This window comes from Nerophis ophidion, linkage group LG19, assembly GCF_033978795.1.
Source record: "Nerophis ophidion isolate RoL-2023_Sa linkage group LG19, RoL_Noph_v1.0, whole genome shotgun sequence".
In the NCBI taxonomy this organism is placed as follows: Eukaryota; Metazoa; Chordata; class Actinopteri; order Syngnathiformes; family Syngnathidae; genus Nerophis; species Nerophis ophidion.
The window spans coordinates 44,798,683-44,817,545 of NC_084629.1; the positions used below are offsets into that span (position 1 = coordinate 44,798,683).

General features: G+C 42.2%; 1 protein-coding gene across 1 annotated transcript in view; it reads left to right on the forward strand.

Annotated features, from left to right (window-relative positions):
• Positions 1-18,863, forward strand: part of nme9 (NME/NM23 family member 9) — a 41,099-nt gene that overhangs the window by 8,234 nt on the left and 14,002 nt on the right. The window contains exons 7-12 of the mRNA XM_061878811.1: positions 63-145; positions 236-328; positions 9,218-9,372; positions 9,573-9,769; positions 16,009-16,153; positions 16,235-16,342. Of these exons, the coding sequence (XP_061734795.1) occupies positions 63-145; positions 236-328; positions 9,218-9,372; positions 9,573-9,769; positions 16,009-16,153; positions 16,235-16,342 (781 nt within the window). The remainder of the gene's footprint in view (positions 1-62; positions 146-235; positions 329-9,217; positions 9,373-9,572; positions 9,770-16,008; positions 16,154-16,234; positions 16,343-18,863) is intronic.

The window sequence follows — 18,863 nt, forward strand, 5'->3', positions numbered from 1 at the left end:
CCGACTGGAAGTGTTGTTATTATACGGCTAATGGTCCTGTGTTGTGCATTTGCATCTTGTAGTTCCCGCCAGTAAGTCCTACACCGTCGCCATCATCAAACCGGATGCAGTGGCTCACGGCAAGGTTACGGAGATCATTATGAAGGTGGGGAGAGACTCGGGCGCTGGTGTTGTTTGGAAAAATTAATCTGACCTGTTGTCGTGAAATATCATCATCCATTGTTTTATCGAGCAGATTCAAGACGCAGGGTTCGAAATCCTGGCCCACGATGAACGTTTGCTCACTGAAGTCCAGGCGCGGGAATTTTACCAGCACAAAAGCGCAGAGGTCTGGTATAGTACAAAAAAAATGAACGCCTTGTGTAACATACTTGTTATACAAACCCCGTTTCCATATGAGTTGGGTAACTGTCCATCCATCCATTTTCTACCGCTTATTCCCTTTTGGGGTCGCTGGCGCCTAACTCAGCTACAATCGGGCGGAAGGCGGGGTACACCCTGGACAAGTCGCCACCTCATCGCAGGGCCAACACAGATAGACAGACAACATTCACACTCACATTCAAACACTAGGGCCAATTTAGTATTGTGTTAGCTACAATCGGGCGGAAGGCGGGGTACACCCTGGACAAGTCGCCACCTCATCGCAGGGTCAACACAGATAGACAGACAACATTCACACTCACATTCAAACACTAGGGCCAATTTAGTGTTGTGTTAGCTACAATCGGGTGGAAGGCGGGGTACACCCTGGACAAGTCGCCACCTCATCGCAGGGCCAACACAGATAGACAGACAACATTCACACTCACATTCACACACTAGGGCCAATTTAGTATTGTGTTAGCTACAATCGGGCGGAAGGCGGGGTACACCCTGGACAAGTCACCACCTCAGCGCAGGGCCAACACAGATAGACAGACAACATTCACACTCACATTCACACACTAGGGCCAATTTAGTATTGTGTTAGATGTAAATATAAACAGAATACAATGATTTGCAAATCCTTTTCAACCCATATTCAGTTGAATATGCTACAAAGACAACATATTTGATGTTCAAACTGATAAACATTTTTTTTTTTTTGCAAATAATCATTAACTTTAGAATTTGATGCCAGCAACACGTGACAAAGAAGTTGGGAAAGGTGGCAATAAATACTGATGAATTTTAGGAATGCTCATCAAACACTTATTTGGAACATCCCACAGGTGTGCAGGCTAATTGGGAACAGGTGGGTGCCATGATTGGGTATAAAAACAGCTTCCCAAAAAATGCTCAGTCTTTCACAAGAAAGGATGGGGCGAGGTACACCCCTTTGTCCACAACTGCGTGAGCAAATAGTCAAACAGTTTAAGAACAACGTTTCTCAAAGTGCAAATTGATGAAATCTAGGGATTTCAACATCTACGCTCCATAATATCATCAAAAGGTTCAGAGAATCTGGAGAAATCACTCCACGTAAGCGGCATGGCCGGAAACCAACATTGAATGACCCCGGATTGTTGAACGACTGAATCTCTACATAAAACAAGAATGGGAAAGAATTCCTCTTTCAAAATTTTCTTTCTCAGTTCCCAACCCTTTGAGTGTTTTTAAAAGAAAATGTGATGTAACACCGTGGTGAACATGCCCTTTCCCAACTACTTTGGCACGTGTTGCAGCCTTGAAATTCTAAGTTAATTATTATTTGCAAAAAAAAAAAAAAGTTTAAGAGTTTGAACATCAAATATGTTGTCTTTGTAGCATATTCAACTGAATATGGGTTGAAAATGATTTGCAAATCATTGTATTCTGTTTATATTTACATCACACACAATTTCCCAACTCATATGGAAACGGGGTTTGTATATTTTGATAAAGATTATCTTACTATCCAAATGGGACAAGTGTATAGTATAGTAGTGTTTCTACAGTAGTGAAATGTGAAACTGTACCTAAATGGATAAAAATGAGAGATTTTGGCAGTCCGATATTATCGGCCGATAAATGTTTTAAATCAGTGGTTCTTAACCCGGGTTCGATCAAACCCTAGGGCAGGGGTTTCAAACTCAAATACGGAGTGGGCCAAAATTTAGAACTGAACAAAGCCAAGGTTGAACAAATTAACCTTTTAATAGGGACCCAAACAAGTTTTGCAATGAATATTGAACAAGCAAGTCTTAAATAGGGCAGCGCGGTGGACAGGGGTTAGTGCATCTGCCTCACAATACGAAGGTCCTGAGTAATCCTGGCTCAATCACGGGCTCGGGATCCTTCTGTGTGGAGTTTGCATGTTCTCCCCGTGACTGCGTGGGTTCCCTCCGGGTACTCGGGCTTCCTCCCATGGAACATGCAGAGCTTATAAAACGTAATATTGCAAAATCAACTTTCAAAAAACAGACGAAAAAACATCAGAAAATTGTATTAAAAAAAAATTTATGCCTCTTTTCTATTTGCAGCCTTCTGAGGTAAATATCAACATCAACTTTTTCCACAAGCTAATAAATTAGAAAATAAAATAAAAATGAGGAAGGCGGGGTTTGGTGGTATATTGTAGCGTTCCGGAAGAGTTAGTGCTGCAAGAGGTTCTGGATATTTGTTGTGTTGTGTTTATGCTGTGTTACAGTGTGGGCGTTCTCCCGAAATGTGTTTTGTCAATCTTGTTTGGTGTGGGTTCACAGTGTGGCGCATATTTGTAACAATGTTAAAGTTGTTTATACGGCCACCCTCAGTGTGACCTGTATGGCTGTTGACCAAGTATGTGTGTGGAAGCTGCATATATTATGTGACTTGGCCAGAGTGCTGTTTATATGGAGGAAAAGAGGACGCTAAAGGCAGTGCCTTTAAGGCACGCTCCCAATATTGTTGTCCGGGTGGAAATCGGGAGAATGGTTGCCCAGGGAGATTTTCGGGAAGGGCACTAAACTTCGGGAGTCTCCCGGGAAAATCAGGAGGGTTGGCAAGTACGAGTATTAACGGTGAATGTGGTGATACTGGCGGGCCAGCTCTAATGTTAATTTGATATTGCCTCAAGGGCCAAATTAAATTAAATGGTGGGCCAAATTTGGCCGCGAAATATAGCTTGGTCCAATTTGTTATATATTCTAACAAAGTGCAGATTGGATTTTAACCTATTTAAAACATGTCATCAAAATTCTAAAATTAATCTTAATCAGGAAAAGTTACTAATGATGTTCCATAAATTCTTTTTTTAATTTAAAAAAAAAAGATTCGAATTAGCTAGTTTTTCTCTTCATTTTTTTCGGTTGAATTCAGAATTTTAAAGAGTCGAAATTTAAATTTTTTTTTTGTTTTCTCCACTTTTAAACCGTTCAATTAAGTGTTTTTTTTCCATCATTTATTCTCTTCAAAAAACCTTCCATAAAAGGAAAAAAAAATGTATGACGGAATGACAGACAGAAATACCCATTTTTTTAAATATATAGATTCATTTATTAAAAGTAAATTGAGCAAATTGGCTATTTCTGGCAATGTATTTAAGTGTGTATCAAACTGGTAGCCCTTCACATTAATCAGTACCCAAGAAGTAGCTCTTGGCTTCAAAAAGGTTGGTGACCCCTGCAATAAGGTGTATTGTACAACTGTGAACATACACAGATATCCATGTTTTAAAGTCCATGCTAAAGACGTGTGCACCAACTAAAGGCTTCGGCGATGACATTTGGAGCTATGAATTCTAAATGAGCATTCACATGGGAAATATTCTGTTCCAGCACAATTTGTTACAACACACATCAATACTATGTTTATTTCTGCAGGGGGCTTAAATAAAGCTGCTGGGTAAGCTGATTTGGTTTTTTGCTTAATGAGCTATTTTGTGAGGAGGCTAAATCAAAGATATTTAAAGCAATGTAAAAAAAAACGTAGACGTATGATTAAATGAAATATTGAGTAGTATTGCATCGTTTTAAATCAATACGAGATAAGTTGGGGTCGGGAACCTTTTTGGCTGAGAGAGCCATGAAAGCCAAATATTTCAAAATGTATTTTCGTGGGACCCATATAATATTTTTCAAAACTGAATACAACTAAATGCGTGCATTTTTAAGTAAGACCAACATTTTTTGAGTATAATAAGTCTCTTATTCTTTTTAATAACATTGTTATTCTGAAGCTAACCAATAATAAATAAAATGTCATATCTGTTGATCATGTTTTTGTTTGGCCATGTGCTGTTTGTCCTTTGGACTCTTTAAGTTCCTGTTTTTTTCCACTCCCTTGTCTTGTTTCCTTGGTTACTCATTTTGTCCACCTGTCTCTGGTGGACAAAATGCCCACTCATCTGCTTCCCGAGCACTAATCAGAGGCAGTATTTAAGCTCGTCTTTGCCAGTCAGTCGCCCTGTGCTGACTTGTTTCATGCCTTGCCATAGTTTCGTGCTTCATGCCATGCCAAGTAAGTTTTGTTTGATTTATGTTCATGTGTTAGCTTTGTTCTTTAGCCCAAGTTGTGCCTCCACTGTGAGCGATTTTGGTTTGTATATTTTTTTGGTTTAAATTAAATCATGTTTTTACCTAAATGCCATGTCCCGAGTAGTCCGTCTGCCTTCCTGGGAGAACGACCCCGCACCAAGCTGCAACCCCCCCATCGTGACATAAAATACTTCCTACCATTAATGCGACTTCTTGAACAGGTGCGGTAGAAAACGGATGGATGGATATAAATGCATGAGAATGTTTTATGTTTTGCACGTTATTTTTCGCACTGTGATTACCAGCGAAATTATTCATAATTATCGTGTTAAGCAATGTCAGCTAAGATTTATCAGAGAGGCAGATGCAGTCATCAAAAGAGCCACAGGTTCCCTACCCCTGCTCTACATCAAGGGTGTCAAACTCTGGCCCGTGGGCCACATTTGGCCCTTGAGGCAATATCAAATTTAACATTAGATCTGGCCCGCCGGTATTATAACACCGCATTCACTGCTAATACTTGTACTTGCCAACCTTCCTGATTTTCCCGGGAGACTCCCGAAGTTCAGTGCCCCTCCCGAAAATCTCCCGGGGGGGCAACCATTCTCCCGAATATATCCCGATTTTCACCCGGACAACAATATTGGGGGCGTGTCTTAAAGGCACTGTCGGGTCCTCCACAACCTTTCTACACGTCCGTTTTTCCTCCAATCACAAGTCACATAATATATACGGCTTGTACACACACTAGAAATGCGCGGATAGGCAATTATATCATCCGCATCCGCATCACCAAAGTCGTCATCCACCTGAACCAACATTTTATCACGACCGTACCCGCACGATGAAATACATCAGATGTTGTCCGCCTTTTACTCACAGAGCTATTTAAACCTGTTTCACAGAGTAATGAAGACAATTGGAGCCGCTAACGTTCCCGCGACTATCCAATAGCGTTCATCCTGATGACAAGAATATGGGTGTGCTGTGAAGCCATTGCCTTAGACACCTTCAACAACATGTACGAACCGATTGTTGGCCCGGCAACATGTTGAGTGCAGCTTCCGCAATCACACTTACAAGACTGAAAGGCATACTGGGTGATACAGAGTACACTGACGGTTGTGATATAAGCAACTTTAACACTTACTAATATGCGCCACGCTGTGAAGCCTCACCCAACAAGATTGACAAACACATTTCGGGAGAACATCCTCACAGTAACACAACATAAACGCAACACAATAAATACCCATAATCCTTTGTATCCGTGACACCCCTGAATATATTTTACACCCCCGCGCCCCCAACCCCGCCCACCTTACTGACGCACGGAAAGGGGGGTGTTTGCTGCTAGCGGGGTGTATAAAATAGTCAGGAAGTGTCATGAATACAAAGGATTATGGGTATTTTTTGTGTTGCGTTTATGTTGTGTTACTGTGAGGATGTTCTCCCGAAATGTGTTTGTCGTTCTTAATTGGTGTGGCTTCACAGCGTGGCGCATATTACTGAGAGTGTTAAAATTGTTTATATCACAACCATCAGTGTACTCTGTATCACCCAGTATGCCTTGCAGTCGTGTGCGTGTTGCCGCGGTAACCACACACACAACATGATGCTAGACTGACAAGCAGATCGTACATGTTGTAGTAGGCGACAAAGCCAATGGCTTCATAGCACGCCCTAATATTTATTATCTGGGTGTGTAGCGGTAGTCATTCAGGAGAATAATAGCGTCTCTTATTGTCTTCTTCGCTTTATGACACAGGTCTTAAATGGATCTTTGAATGACAAAAGATACCGATCCCAGAACCATGCATATCAAATATTTCCGGATGGTTCAACCAACACCCGCCCGGATCTAATTAAAATCAATTTTTTCGTCATGTCAACCGCCCGGCCCGCGGTTTATCCGCGGACTCCGCGGATGAGACCGCAAACCGCGCATCTCTAACACACACCCAAGTGAATGCAAGGCATACTTGGTCAACAGCCATACAGGTCACACTGAGGCTGGCCGTATAAGCAACTTTAACACTGTTACAAATATGCGCCACACTGTGAACCCACACCAAACAAGAATGACCAACACATTTCGGGAGAACATCCGCAGCGTAACACAACATAAACACAGCAGAAGAAAAATACCCAGAACCCCTTGCAGCACTACAATATACACCCCCCGCTACCACCAAAATCCACCCACCTCATTTTTATTTTATTTTCAAATGTATAAGCCTGTGGAAAAAAGTGAATGTTGATATTTACCTCAGAAGGCTGCAAATAGAAAAGAGGCATTACATTTTTTATTTAAATTGTATTTAATATACCATTGATGTTTTTTGAAAGTACATTTTGCACTATTAGGTTGTATAAGCGTTGCTTGTTCCATATTTAGTGTTAAAGCAAATCCGTGTAGCAAACTGAGCAATAATTAACGTTTTATTCATGCACTATCTTTTGTGAAGTGAATTATATTTATATAGCGCTTTTCTCTAGTGACTCAAAGCGTTTTACATAGTGAAACCCAATATCTAAGTTACATTTAAACCAGTGTGGGTGGCACTGGGAGCAGGTGGGTAAAGTGTCTTGCCCAAGGACACAACGGCAGTGACTAGGATGGCGGAAGCGGGAATCGAACATGCAACCCTCAAATTGCTGGCACGGCCACTCTACCAACTGAGCTTTACCGCCCCACTTTTGCTGCTTCAAGGCTTGAATGCTTGATTCATTCATTATCGTTATTTTATTTTCAAATTTCTTATTAGCCTGTGGAAAAAGTTGATTTTGATATTTACCTCAGAAGGCTGCAAATAGAAATGAGGCATTATTTATTTTATTTAAATTCGATTTAATATACCATTGATGTTTTTTGAAAGTACATTTTGCACTATTAGATTGTATAAGCGTTGCTTGTTCCATATTTAGTGTTAAAGCAAATCCGTGTAGCAAACTGAGCAATAATTAACGTTTTATTCATTGATTGATTGATACTTTTATTAGTAGATTGCACAGTTCAGTACAAATTCCGTACAATTGACCACTAAATGGTAACACCCCAATAAGTTTTTCAACTTGTTTAAGTCGGGGTCCACGTAACTCAATTCATGGTACAAATATATACTATCAACATAATACAGTCATCACACAAGTTAATCATCATAGTATATACATTGAATTATTTACATTATTTACGATCCGGGGGGTGGGATGTGGAGCTTTGGTTGATATCAGTACTTCAGTCATCAACAATTGCATCAACAGAGAAATGTGGACATTGAAACAGTGTAGGTCTTATTTAGTAGGATATTGAGTTCAGATAGCATAAGAACAAGTATATACATTAGAAGTACATTGGAGTTGTTTATAATCCGGGGAGATGGGATGTGAATGGAGGAGGGTATTAGTAAAGTGTTGAAGTTGCCTGGAGGTGTTGTTTTAGAGCGCTTTTGAAGGAATATAGAGATGCACTTACTTTTACACCTGTTGGGAGTGCATTCCACATTGATGTGGCATAGAAAGAGAATGAGTTAAGACCTTTGTTAGATCGGAATCTGGGTTTAACGTGGTTTGTAGAGCTCCCCCTGGTGTTGTGGTTATGGCGGTCATTTACGTTAAGGAAGTAGTTTGACATGTACTTCGGGATCAAGGAGGTGTAGTGGATTTTATAGACCAGGCTCAGTGCAAGTTGTTTTACTCTGTCCTCCACCCTGAGCCAGTCCACTTTGGAGAAGTGGGTTGGATTGAGGTGTGATATGGGGTGGAGGTCTAGAAGTAACCGGACTAGCTTATTCTGGGATGTTTGGAGTCTAGATTTGAGGATTTTGGAGGTGCTGGGGTACCAGGAGGTGCAAGCGTAATGGAAGAAGGGTTGAATGAGAGTTCCCGCTAGAATCCTCAAGGTGCTTTTGTTGACCAGAGAGGAGATTCTGTAGAGAAATCTCGTTCTTTGGTTGACCTTTTTGATCACCTCGGTTGCCATTTTATCACAGGAAATATTAGCCTCTAGAATGGAACCTAGGTAGGTGATCTCATCCTTCCTGGTGATAACAATGTCACCCACTTTTATAGTGAAGTCACTGACTTTAAGTTTGATATGGGACCCAAATAGGATGGATTCCGTTTTACCTAAGTGTATGGATAGCTTGTTGTCAGCGAGCCAGGTGCAAATATTGAGGAGTTCAGCACTGAGGATTAGTTCCACCTGTGACTTGTCCTTGCCGGATACCAGCAGGGCCGAGTCATCCGCATACAGGAACAATTCACAGTGGCATGCTGATGCACTTTCTCTTGCTACTTCAAGGCTTGAATGCTTGATTCATTCATTATTGTTATTTTATTTTCAATTTTTATTTTGATATTTACCATGAATTGATTAACGTGGACCCCGACCTAAACAAGTTGAAAAACCTATTGGGGTGTTACCATTTAGTGGTCAATTGTACGGAATATGTACTGAACTGTGCAATCTACTAATAAAAGTATCAATCAATCAGTCAATATTTAGAAATAGAAAAGAGATGTTCCATTTTTTTTAAATAATTTTATTTGATATGCCATGGATATTTTTAATTGTTATTATTTGAAACTGGATTTTGCATGTCACTATAAAGTTATAAAAGCCTTACTTGTTCGATATTCAATGCAAAACTTGTTTGGGTCCCTATTAAAAAGGTTCATTTGTTCAACCTTGGCTTCGTTCAGTTTTACATTTTGTTCCCACTCTGTATTTGAGTTTGACACCCCTGCTCTACATGTTATATGTTGCGTAATTATTCAAGTGCGTATGTGACCTGCAGGCTTGTTTTGAAGACCTGGTGCAATTTATGTCCGGCGGGCCCTCCCACGTTCTGGTGCTTTGTCAGCCTGGGGACTCGGCCGATGTGGTGCAAGCCTGGCTGGACTTCATCGGCCCTACAAACGTAGAAGAAGCCATGAGAGAGAAGCCAGAAAGGTGAGATAGCAAAAACCGTGTACAAGGTAAGCGCAACCTAGTGTTTGTTATCAGATACTATGTTTGCCGTGGCTGACATGGGTGCGTACACAAAAAGCCCGTCTCTGTCATCCACGCCCAAACATGATGCTCCTGCATGGCCGAGCACCAGCCAAGCAACCATCTGCTCTTCTCTTATTCCCCTCCCGCGTACCGGGCAGCTTGAGGGCACAATACGGCACACAGACGCTGTTCAACGCGGTGCATGGCAGCGAGGACAGCGACCGGGCCAGCGGGGAGCTGGCTTTCTTCTTCCCCAACATTAGCACGGCCTCGGGAGCGGAGCAGGATGGGGAGGAAGTGCGTGTAGAGAGGACGCTGGCTCTCATCCGGCCTGACGCTGCCAGGGAAAACAGAGGTGGGGTGTGAGCCAAGTACAAAAGCACATGTCTTTACATGTGCATGCAACCTTACACACTCTGACACGGTTCTTGCAAACCTGCACAATCTTGTGACATCTAATATACAAACCCGGTTTCCATATGAGTTGGGAAATTGTGTTAGATGTAAATATAAACGGAATAGCATTAAGTCCCACCTTAAAACTCATTTGTATACTCTAGCCCAGGGGTCGGGAACCTTTTTGGCTGAGAGAGCCAAAAGAGCCAAATATTTTAAAATGTATTTCCGTAAGATAAATGATAAATAAAAGATAAATGGGTTGTACTTGTATAGCGCTTTTCTACCTTCAAGGTACTCAAAGCGCTTTGACGCTACTTCCACATTTACCCATTCACACACACATTCACACACTGATGGAGGGAGCTGCCATGCAAGGCGCCAACCAGCACCCATCAGGAGCAAGGGTGAAGTGTCTTGCTCAGGACACAACGGACGTGACGAGGTTGGTTCTAGGTGGGATTTGAACCAGTGACCCTCGGTTTGCGCACGGCCACTCTCCCACTGCGCCACGCCGTCCCCTAAGAGCCATATAATATTTTTTTTAATACTGAACACAACTAAAAGCATGCATTTTTAAGTAAAACCAACATTTCTAGAGTTTAATAGGTCTCTTATTCTTTGTAATGACATTGTTATTCTGAAGCTAACTGTGGAGGGGGCGTGGCCTGCGGGCCTGCAGCGAAACGGGGTGTGGCAGGACCGGCCTCGAAATCAGCGACAGGTGCGTAGAAGGCCCACCTGGGCCTTGTTATCTAATCACCTGTCGCTCTGTTATAAGCAGCAGCCAGGAGGAGAGACGGTGTTGGAGTTGGGAGCCAGAGTGAGAGCGAGAACAAAAGAGAAAAAGAAAATTGCTGGAAAGCAACTGAGAGACTTTTTGAAAAATACAAAATATTGTAACCCTGAAACAGGCTCTTGGTGGTCTGAAGAACCCCCAGGAGGGCAAGCCCCACACTAACCAATAATAAATAAATAACTTCTTACCATTAACGCAACTTATTGAACATAAAAAAGCATGAGAATGTTTTATATTTTGAACGTTATTTTTAACACTGTAATGACAAGTGGAATTATTCATTACTTATCGTGTTAAGCAATGTCAGCTCAGATTTATCCGAGAGCCAGATGCAGTCATCAAAAGAGTCACATCTGGCTCTAGAGCCATAGGTTCCCTACCCCTGCTCTAGCCTTTAAATAGACCAGTTGATCTGCCGCTTCTTTTCTTTCTCCTATGTCCCCCCCTCCCTTGTGGAGGGGGTCCGGTCCGATGACCATGGATGAAGTACTGGCTGTCCAGAGTCGAGACCCAGGATGGACCACTCGTCGGGACCCAGAATGGACCGCTCGCCTGTGTATCGGTTGGGGACATCTCTACGATGCTGATCCGACTCCGCTTGGGATGGTTTCCTGTGGACGGGACTCTCGCTGCTGTCTTGGATCCGCTTTGAACCGAACTCTCGTGGCTGTGTTGGAGCCACTATGGATTGAACTTTCACAGTATCATGTTAGACCCGCTCGACATCCATTGCTTTCGGTCCCCTGGAGGGGGGGGGGGTTGCCCACTTCTGAGGTCCTCTCCAAGGTTTCTCATAGTCAGCATTGTCACTGGCGTCCCACTGGGTGTGACTTCTCCCTGCCCACTGGGTGTGAGTTTTCCTTGCCCTTATGTGGGTTCTTCCGAGGATGTCGTAGTCGTAATGATTTGTGCAGCCCTTTGAGACATTTGTGATTTGGGGCTATATAAATAAACATTGATTGATGATTGATTGAAACAATGATTTGCAAATCATTTCCAACCCATATTCAGTCGAATATGCTAGAACAGGGGTAGGGAACCTATGGCTCTAGAGCCAGATGTGGCTCTTTTGATGACTACATATGGCTCTCAGATAATTCTATTTATATAGCGCTTTTCTCTAGTGACTCAAAGCACTTTACAAAGTGACACCCAATATCTAAGTTACATTTAAACCAGTGTGGGTGGCACTGGGGGCAGGTGTGTAAAGGGTCTTGCCCAAGGACACAACGGCAGTGACTAGGATGGCGGAAGCGGGAATCGAACCTGGAACCCTCAGCTTGCTAGCACGGCCACTCTACCAACCGAGCTATGCCGAGTAACCGTGTAATACTACTTCCATATCAGTAGGTGGCAGTTGGTAGCTAATTGCTTTGTAGATGTGGGAAACAGCGGGAGGCAGAGTGCAGGTAAAAAGGTGTCTAATGCTTAGGGAACGTATGGCTCTAGAGCCAGATGACTGCATATGGCTCTCAGATAAATCTTAACTTACATTGCTTAACACGATAAGTAATGAATAATTCCGGTGGTAATCACAGTTTCAAAAATAACGTTCAAATTATAAAACATTTTCATGCATTTTAATCCAACCATCCGTTTTCTACCGCACCTGTTCAAGATGTCTCATTAATGGTAAGAAGTATTATATGTATTATTGGTTAACTTTTATAACAACAATGTTGTTAAAAAGAATAAGAGACTTATTATACTCTACAAATGTTGGTCATACTTAAAAATGCACGAATTTAGTTGTTATTCGGTGTTGAAAAATGTTATATTGCTCTTACGGAAATACTTTGTGAAACATTTGGCTTTCATGGCTCTCTCAGCCAAAAAGGTTCCCGACCCCTGTGCTACAAAGACAACATATTTGATGTTCAAACTGATAAACATGTTTTTTTGTTGTTGTTGCAAATAATCATTAACTTTAGAATTTGATGCCAGCAACACGTGACAAAGAAGTTGGGAAAGGTGGCAATAAACACTGATAAAGTTGAGGAATGCTCATCAAACACTTATTTGGAACATCCCACAGGTGTGCAGGCTAATTGGGAACAGGTGGGTGCCATGATTGGGTATAAAAAAAGCTTCCCAAAAAATGCTCAGTCTTTCACAAACAAGGATTGGGAAACGGGCACCACTTTGTGAACAAATGCGCGAGCAAATTGTCAAACAGTTTAAGAACAACATTTCTCAACAAGCTATTGCAAGACATTTAGGAATTTCACCATCTACGGTTCATAAAATCATCAAAAGGTTCAGAGAATCTGGAGAAATCACTGCACGTAAGCGATGATATAACGGACCTTCGGTCCCTCAGGCGGTACAGCATCAAAAAGCGACATCCGTGTGTAAAGGATATCACCACATGGGCTCAGGAACACTTCAGAAAACCACTGTCAGTAACTACCGTTTGTCGCTACATCTGTAAGTGTAAGTTAAAGCTCTGCTATGCAAAGCCAAAGCCATTTATCAACAACACCCAGAAACGCCGTCGGCTTCGCTGGGCCCGAGCTCAGCTAAGATGGACTGATGCAAAGTGGAAAAGTGTTCTGTGGTCTGACGAGTTTTTGGAAATATTCGACATCGTGTCATCCGGACCAAAGGGGAAGCGAAGCATCCAGACTGTTATCGACGCAAAGTTGAAAAGCCAGCATCTGTGATGGTATGGGGGTGCATTAGTGCCCAAGGCATGGGTAACTTACACATCTGTGAAGGCACCATTAATGCTGAAAGGTACATACAGGTTTTGGAGCTACATATATTTCCATCCAAGCAACGTTATTATGGACGCCCCTGCTTATTTCAGCAAGACAATGCCAAGTCACTTGTTACAACAGCGTGGCTTCATAGTAAAAGAGTGCGGGTACTAGACTGGCTTGCCTGTAGTCCAGACCTGTCTCCCATTAAAAATGTGTGGCGCATTATGAAGCGTAAAATACCACAACAGACTGTTGAACAACTTAAGCTCTACATAAAACAAGAATGGGAAAGAATTCCACCTGAAAAGCTTCAAAAATGTGTCTCCTAAGTTCCCAAAGGTTTATTGAGTGTTGTTTAAAGAAAAGGTGATGAAACACAGTGGTGAACATGCCCTTTCCCAACTACTTTGGCACGTGTTGCAGCCATGATATTCTAAGTTAATTATTATTTGCAAAAAAAAAAAAAAGTCTATGAGTTTGAACGTCACTTGTCTTGGTAGTGCTCTACATAAAACAAGAATGGGAACGAATTCCACTTTTATAATTCGTTTTCTCAGTTCCCAAACCTTTATTGAGTGTTGTTAAAAGAAAAGGTGATGTAACACAGTGGTGAACATGCCCTTTCCCAACTACTTTGGCACGTCTTGCAGCCATGAAATTCTAAGTTAATTATTATTTGCAAAAAAAAAACTAAAGTTTACAAGTTTGGACATCAAATATGTTGTCTTTGTAGCATATTGAACTGAATATGGGTTGAAAAGGATTTGCAAATCTTTGTATTGCGTTTATATTTACATCTAACACAATTTCCCAACTCATACGGAAACGGGGTTTGTACAAACAGATTCGTAAGAGATGCTGAACTCACAGTACATGTTTGCGTCCATGTTTCTCCCGGAGTGCCGGCAGGACTCATGCAGCCCTGGACCATGACTGTAGGGAGGAAAAACTTATGTTTTTACATTTCTTAAGTGTTAAGTTATATTAAAATATGCAGACATAAGAAGTGTGTACTCACTTTTAAGTATTGCACATTTGGATCATTAGATTAGATTGCGCAGGTGTGCCAAATTTTCGAGCTGTTACACTATATCACCTTGACTCACATATGAACTTGAAGTGTCAAGCCATTCCTAACCCAAATGGTTCAATATGACCTTTTGCAGCTATTGCAGCTTCAACTCTTCTGGGAAGGCTGTCCACAAGGTTGCGAAATGTGTTTATAGGGATTTTCCACCATTCTTCCAAAACTGCATTGGTCGAGAAGGCCTGGCTCTCAGTCTCCGTTCTAATTCATCCCAAAGGTGTTCTATCGGGTTCAGGTCAGGACTCTGTGCAGGCCAGTCAAGTTCATCCACACCAGACTCGGACCTTGCTTTGTGCACTGGTGCACAGTCATGTTGGAAAAGGAAGGGGCCCGCTCCAAACTGTTCCCACAAGGTCGGGAGCGTGGAATTGTCCAAAATGTTTTGGTATCCTGGAGCAGTCAAAGTTCCTTTCACTGGAGCCAAAATCCTGAAGCAGGCCCCTTCCTCTTCCAACATGACTGTGCAAAAAATGACAAAAACATCCTTGCTTTTTGAGAGGACATTGTTCTTAAAAGGAAGGAATGTCTCACACGGTCACAGAGTGTGAACATGAAGGCTTGAGAATGTCTCATCTTGGCTTCAAAGCAGATGTGATGAGAAGTGAATTATATTTATATAGCGCTTTTCTCTAGTGACTCAAAGCGCATTACATAGTGAAACCCAATATCTAAGTTACATTTAAACCAGTGTGGGTGGCACTGGGAGCAGGTGGGTAAAGTGTCTTGCCCAGGGACACAACGGCAGTGACTAGGTTGACGGAAGCGGGAATCGAACCTGCAACCCTCAAATTGCTGGCACGGCCGCTCTACCAACCGAGCTATACCGCTATAAAGCCCTGAAGACTCCATTCAAGGCTTTAAGAACTCCTCTGGCTCCTGGGCGCAAGGCCTTTAGTGCTTTTAATTCCTTCAGTGCCTTTCCACTCCTGTTGTCAAAGTGCAAGAGAATCAATCAATCAATCAATGTTTACTTATATAGCCCTAAATCATTAGTGTCTCAAAGGGCTGCACAAACCACCACGACATCCTCGGTAGGCCCACATAAGGGCAAGGAAAACTCACACCCAGTGGGACATCGGTGACAATAATGACTATGAGAACCTTAGAGAGGAGGAAAGCAATGGATGTCGAGCGGGTCTAACATGATACTGTGAAAGTTCAATCCACAATGGATCCAACACAGTCGCGAGAGTCCAGTCCAAAGCGGATCCAACACAGCAGCGAGAGTCCCGTTCACAGCGGAGAAGAAATAATAATGTCCATAAAGACATGGATGACAGAGTCTGGTGTGGATGAACTTGACTGGCCTGCACAGAGTCCTGACCTGAACCCGATGGAACACCTTTGGGATGAATTAAAACAGAGACTGAGAGCCAGGCCTTCTCTACAAACATCAGTGTGTGACCTCACAGATGTGCTATAAAAACACTCCGCAACATTGTGGACAGCCTTCCCAGAGGCGTTGTAGCTGTAATAGCTGCAAAAGGTCATATTGAACCCTATGGGTTAGGAATGGGATGGCACTTCAAGTGCATATGTGAGTCAAGGCAGGTGGCCAAATACTTTTAGCAATATAGTGTATTTGTCTTTGTTTGATTTTGTTTTTTAAGAGGAGATCATGGGCCGGATATACAAGTCGGGCTTCAAAGTGTCTCTCCAAAGAGAAACCTTGCTTACAGAAGAAGAAGTCAGACAGTTTTACCTCCAACATACTGAGGAGGATTACTTTCCTGCACTGCTGCAAAGCATGACCAGGTAACTTGAACACGCAAAACTAAGTAGTGTATGTATTACAGTACTGTGTGTGTAGTACTCATCAAGTCCGTGCCCACACAGAGGACCAGTGCTGGCTTTGGCTCTCACCCGAGAAGATGCAGTACAACAGTGGAAGGACATGATTGGTCCTTCTGATGTTAGAAGAGCCAAGGAGGAGAATCCTGAATGGTAAGCATCAGCGTGTCTTAATGAAATTAAACAATGGATGTCCGCTAACTTTTTGCAACTCAACGCCAAAAAAACGGAAATGCTGATTATCGGTCCTGCTAGACACCGACCTCTATTTAATGATACAACTCTAACATTTGACAACCAAACAATTAAACAAGACGACACGGTAAAAAATCTGGGTGTTATCTTCGACCCAACTCTCTCCTTTGAGTCACACATTAAAAGCGTTACTAAAACGGCCTTCTTTCATCTCCGTAATATCGCTAAAATTCGCTCCATTCTGTCCACTAAAGACGCCGGGATCATTATCCATGCGTTTGTTACGTCTCGTCTCGATTACTGTAACGTATTATTTTCGGGTCTCCCCATGTCTAGCATGAAAAGATTACAGTTGGTACAAAATGCGGCTGCTAGACTTTTGACAAGAACAAGAAAGTTTGATCACATTACGCCTGTACTGTATATACCTTTATATACATATATACATACATATATACCTGTACTGTATATACCTTTATATACATATATACATACATATATACCTATACTGTATATACCTTTATATACATATATACATACATATATACCTATACTGTATATACCTTTATATACTGTACATATATACATACATATATACCTATACTGTATATACCTTTATATACATATATACATACATATATACCTATACTGGCTCACCTGCACTGGCTTCCTGTGCACTTAAGATGTGACTTTAAGGTTTTACTACTTACGTATAAAATACTACACGGTCTAGCTCCATCCTATCTTGCCGATTGTATTGTACCATATGTCCCGGCAAGAAATCTGCGTTCAAAAGACTCCGGCTTATTAGTGATTCCCAAAGCCCCAAAAAAAGTCTGCGGGCTATAGAGCGTTTTCATTTCGGGCTCCAGTACTCTGGAATGCCCTCCCGGTAAAAGTTCGAGATGCCACCTCAGTAGAAGCATTTAAGTCTCACCTTAAAACTCATTTGTATACTCTAGCCTTTAAATAGACTCCCTTTTTAGACCAGTTGATCTGCCGTTACTTTTCTTTTTCTCCCTTGTGGAGGGGGTCGGTCCGATCCGGTGGCCATGTACTGCTTGCCTGTGTATCGGCTGGGGACATCTCTGCGCTGCTGATCCGCCTCCGCTTGGGATGGTTTCCGGCTGGCTCCACTGTGAATGGGACTCTCGCTGCTGTGTTGGATCCGCTTTGGACTGGACTCTCGCGACTGTGTTGGATCCATTGTGGATTGAACTTTCACAGTATCATGTTAGACCCGCTCGACATCCATTGCTTTCCTCCTCTCCAAGGTTCTCATAGTCATCATTGTCACCGACGTCCCACTGGGTGTGAGTTTTCCTTGCCCTTATGTGGGCCTACCGAGGATGTCGTGGTGGTTTGTGCAGCCCTTTGAGACACTAGTGATTTAGGGCTATATAAGTAAACATTGATTGATTGATTGATTGATTTCACCACTTATGCCAGGGGTCGGGAACCTTTTTGGCTGAGAGAGCCATGAAAGCCAAATATTTCACAAAGTATTTCCGTAAGAGCAATATAACATTTTTCAACACTGAATACAACTAAATTCGTGCATTTTTAAGTATGACCAACATTTGTAGAGTATAATAAGTCTCTTATTCTTTTTAACAACATTGTTATTATAAAAGTTAACCAATAATACATATAATACTTCTTACCATTAATGCGACATCTTGAACAGGTGCGGTAGAAAACGGATGGTTGGATTAAAATGCATGAGAATGTTTTATAATTTGAACGTTATTTTTGAAACTGTGATTACCAGCGGAATTATTCATCACTTATCGTGTTAAGCAATGTAAGCTAAGATTTATCTGAGAGCCAGATGCAGTCATCTGGCTCTAGAGCCATAGGTTCCCTAAGCATTAAACACCTTTTTACCTGCACCCTGCCTCCCGCTGTTTCCCACATCTACAAAGCAATTAGCTACCAACTGCCACCTACTGATATGGAAGTAGTATTACACGGTTACTCGGCATAGCTGGGTTGGTAGAATGGCCGTGCTAGCAAGCTGAGGGTTCCAGGTTCGATTCCCGCCTCCGCCATCCTAGTCACTGCCGTTGTGTCTTTGGGCAAGACACTTTACACACCTGCCCCCAGTGCCACCCACACTGGTTTAAATGTAACTTAGATATTGGGTGTCACTTTGTAAAGTGCTCTGAGTCACTACAGAAAAGCGCTATATAAATAGAATTATCTGAGAGCCATATGTAGTCATCAAAAGAGCCACATCTGGCTCTAGAGCCATAGGTTCCCTACCCCTGAGTTATGCAAACATGATAAACTAATGGCAAAGACAAACGGTATTTATGGTAACACTGTACACACTAGAGATGCGCGGATAGGCAATTATATCATCCGCATCCGCATCACCAAAGTCGTCATCCACCCGTTGTCCACCCGAACCAACATTTCATCAGGACCGTACCTGCCCGCCACCAGACATAAATCAGTGGACGGCCGCCTTTACCAA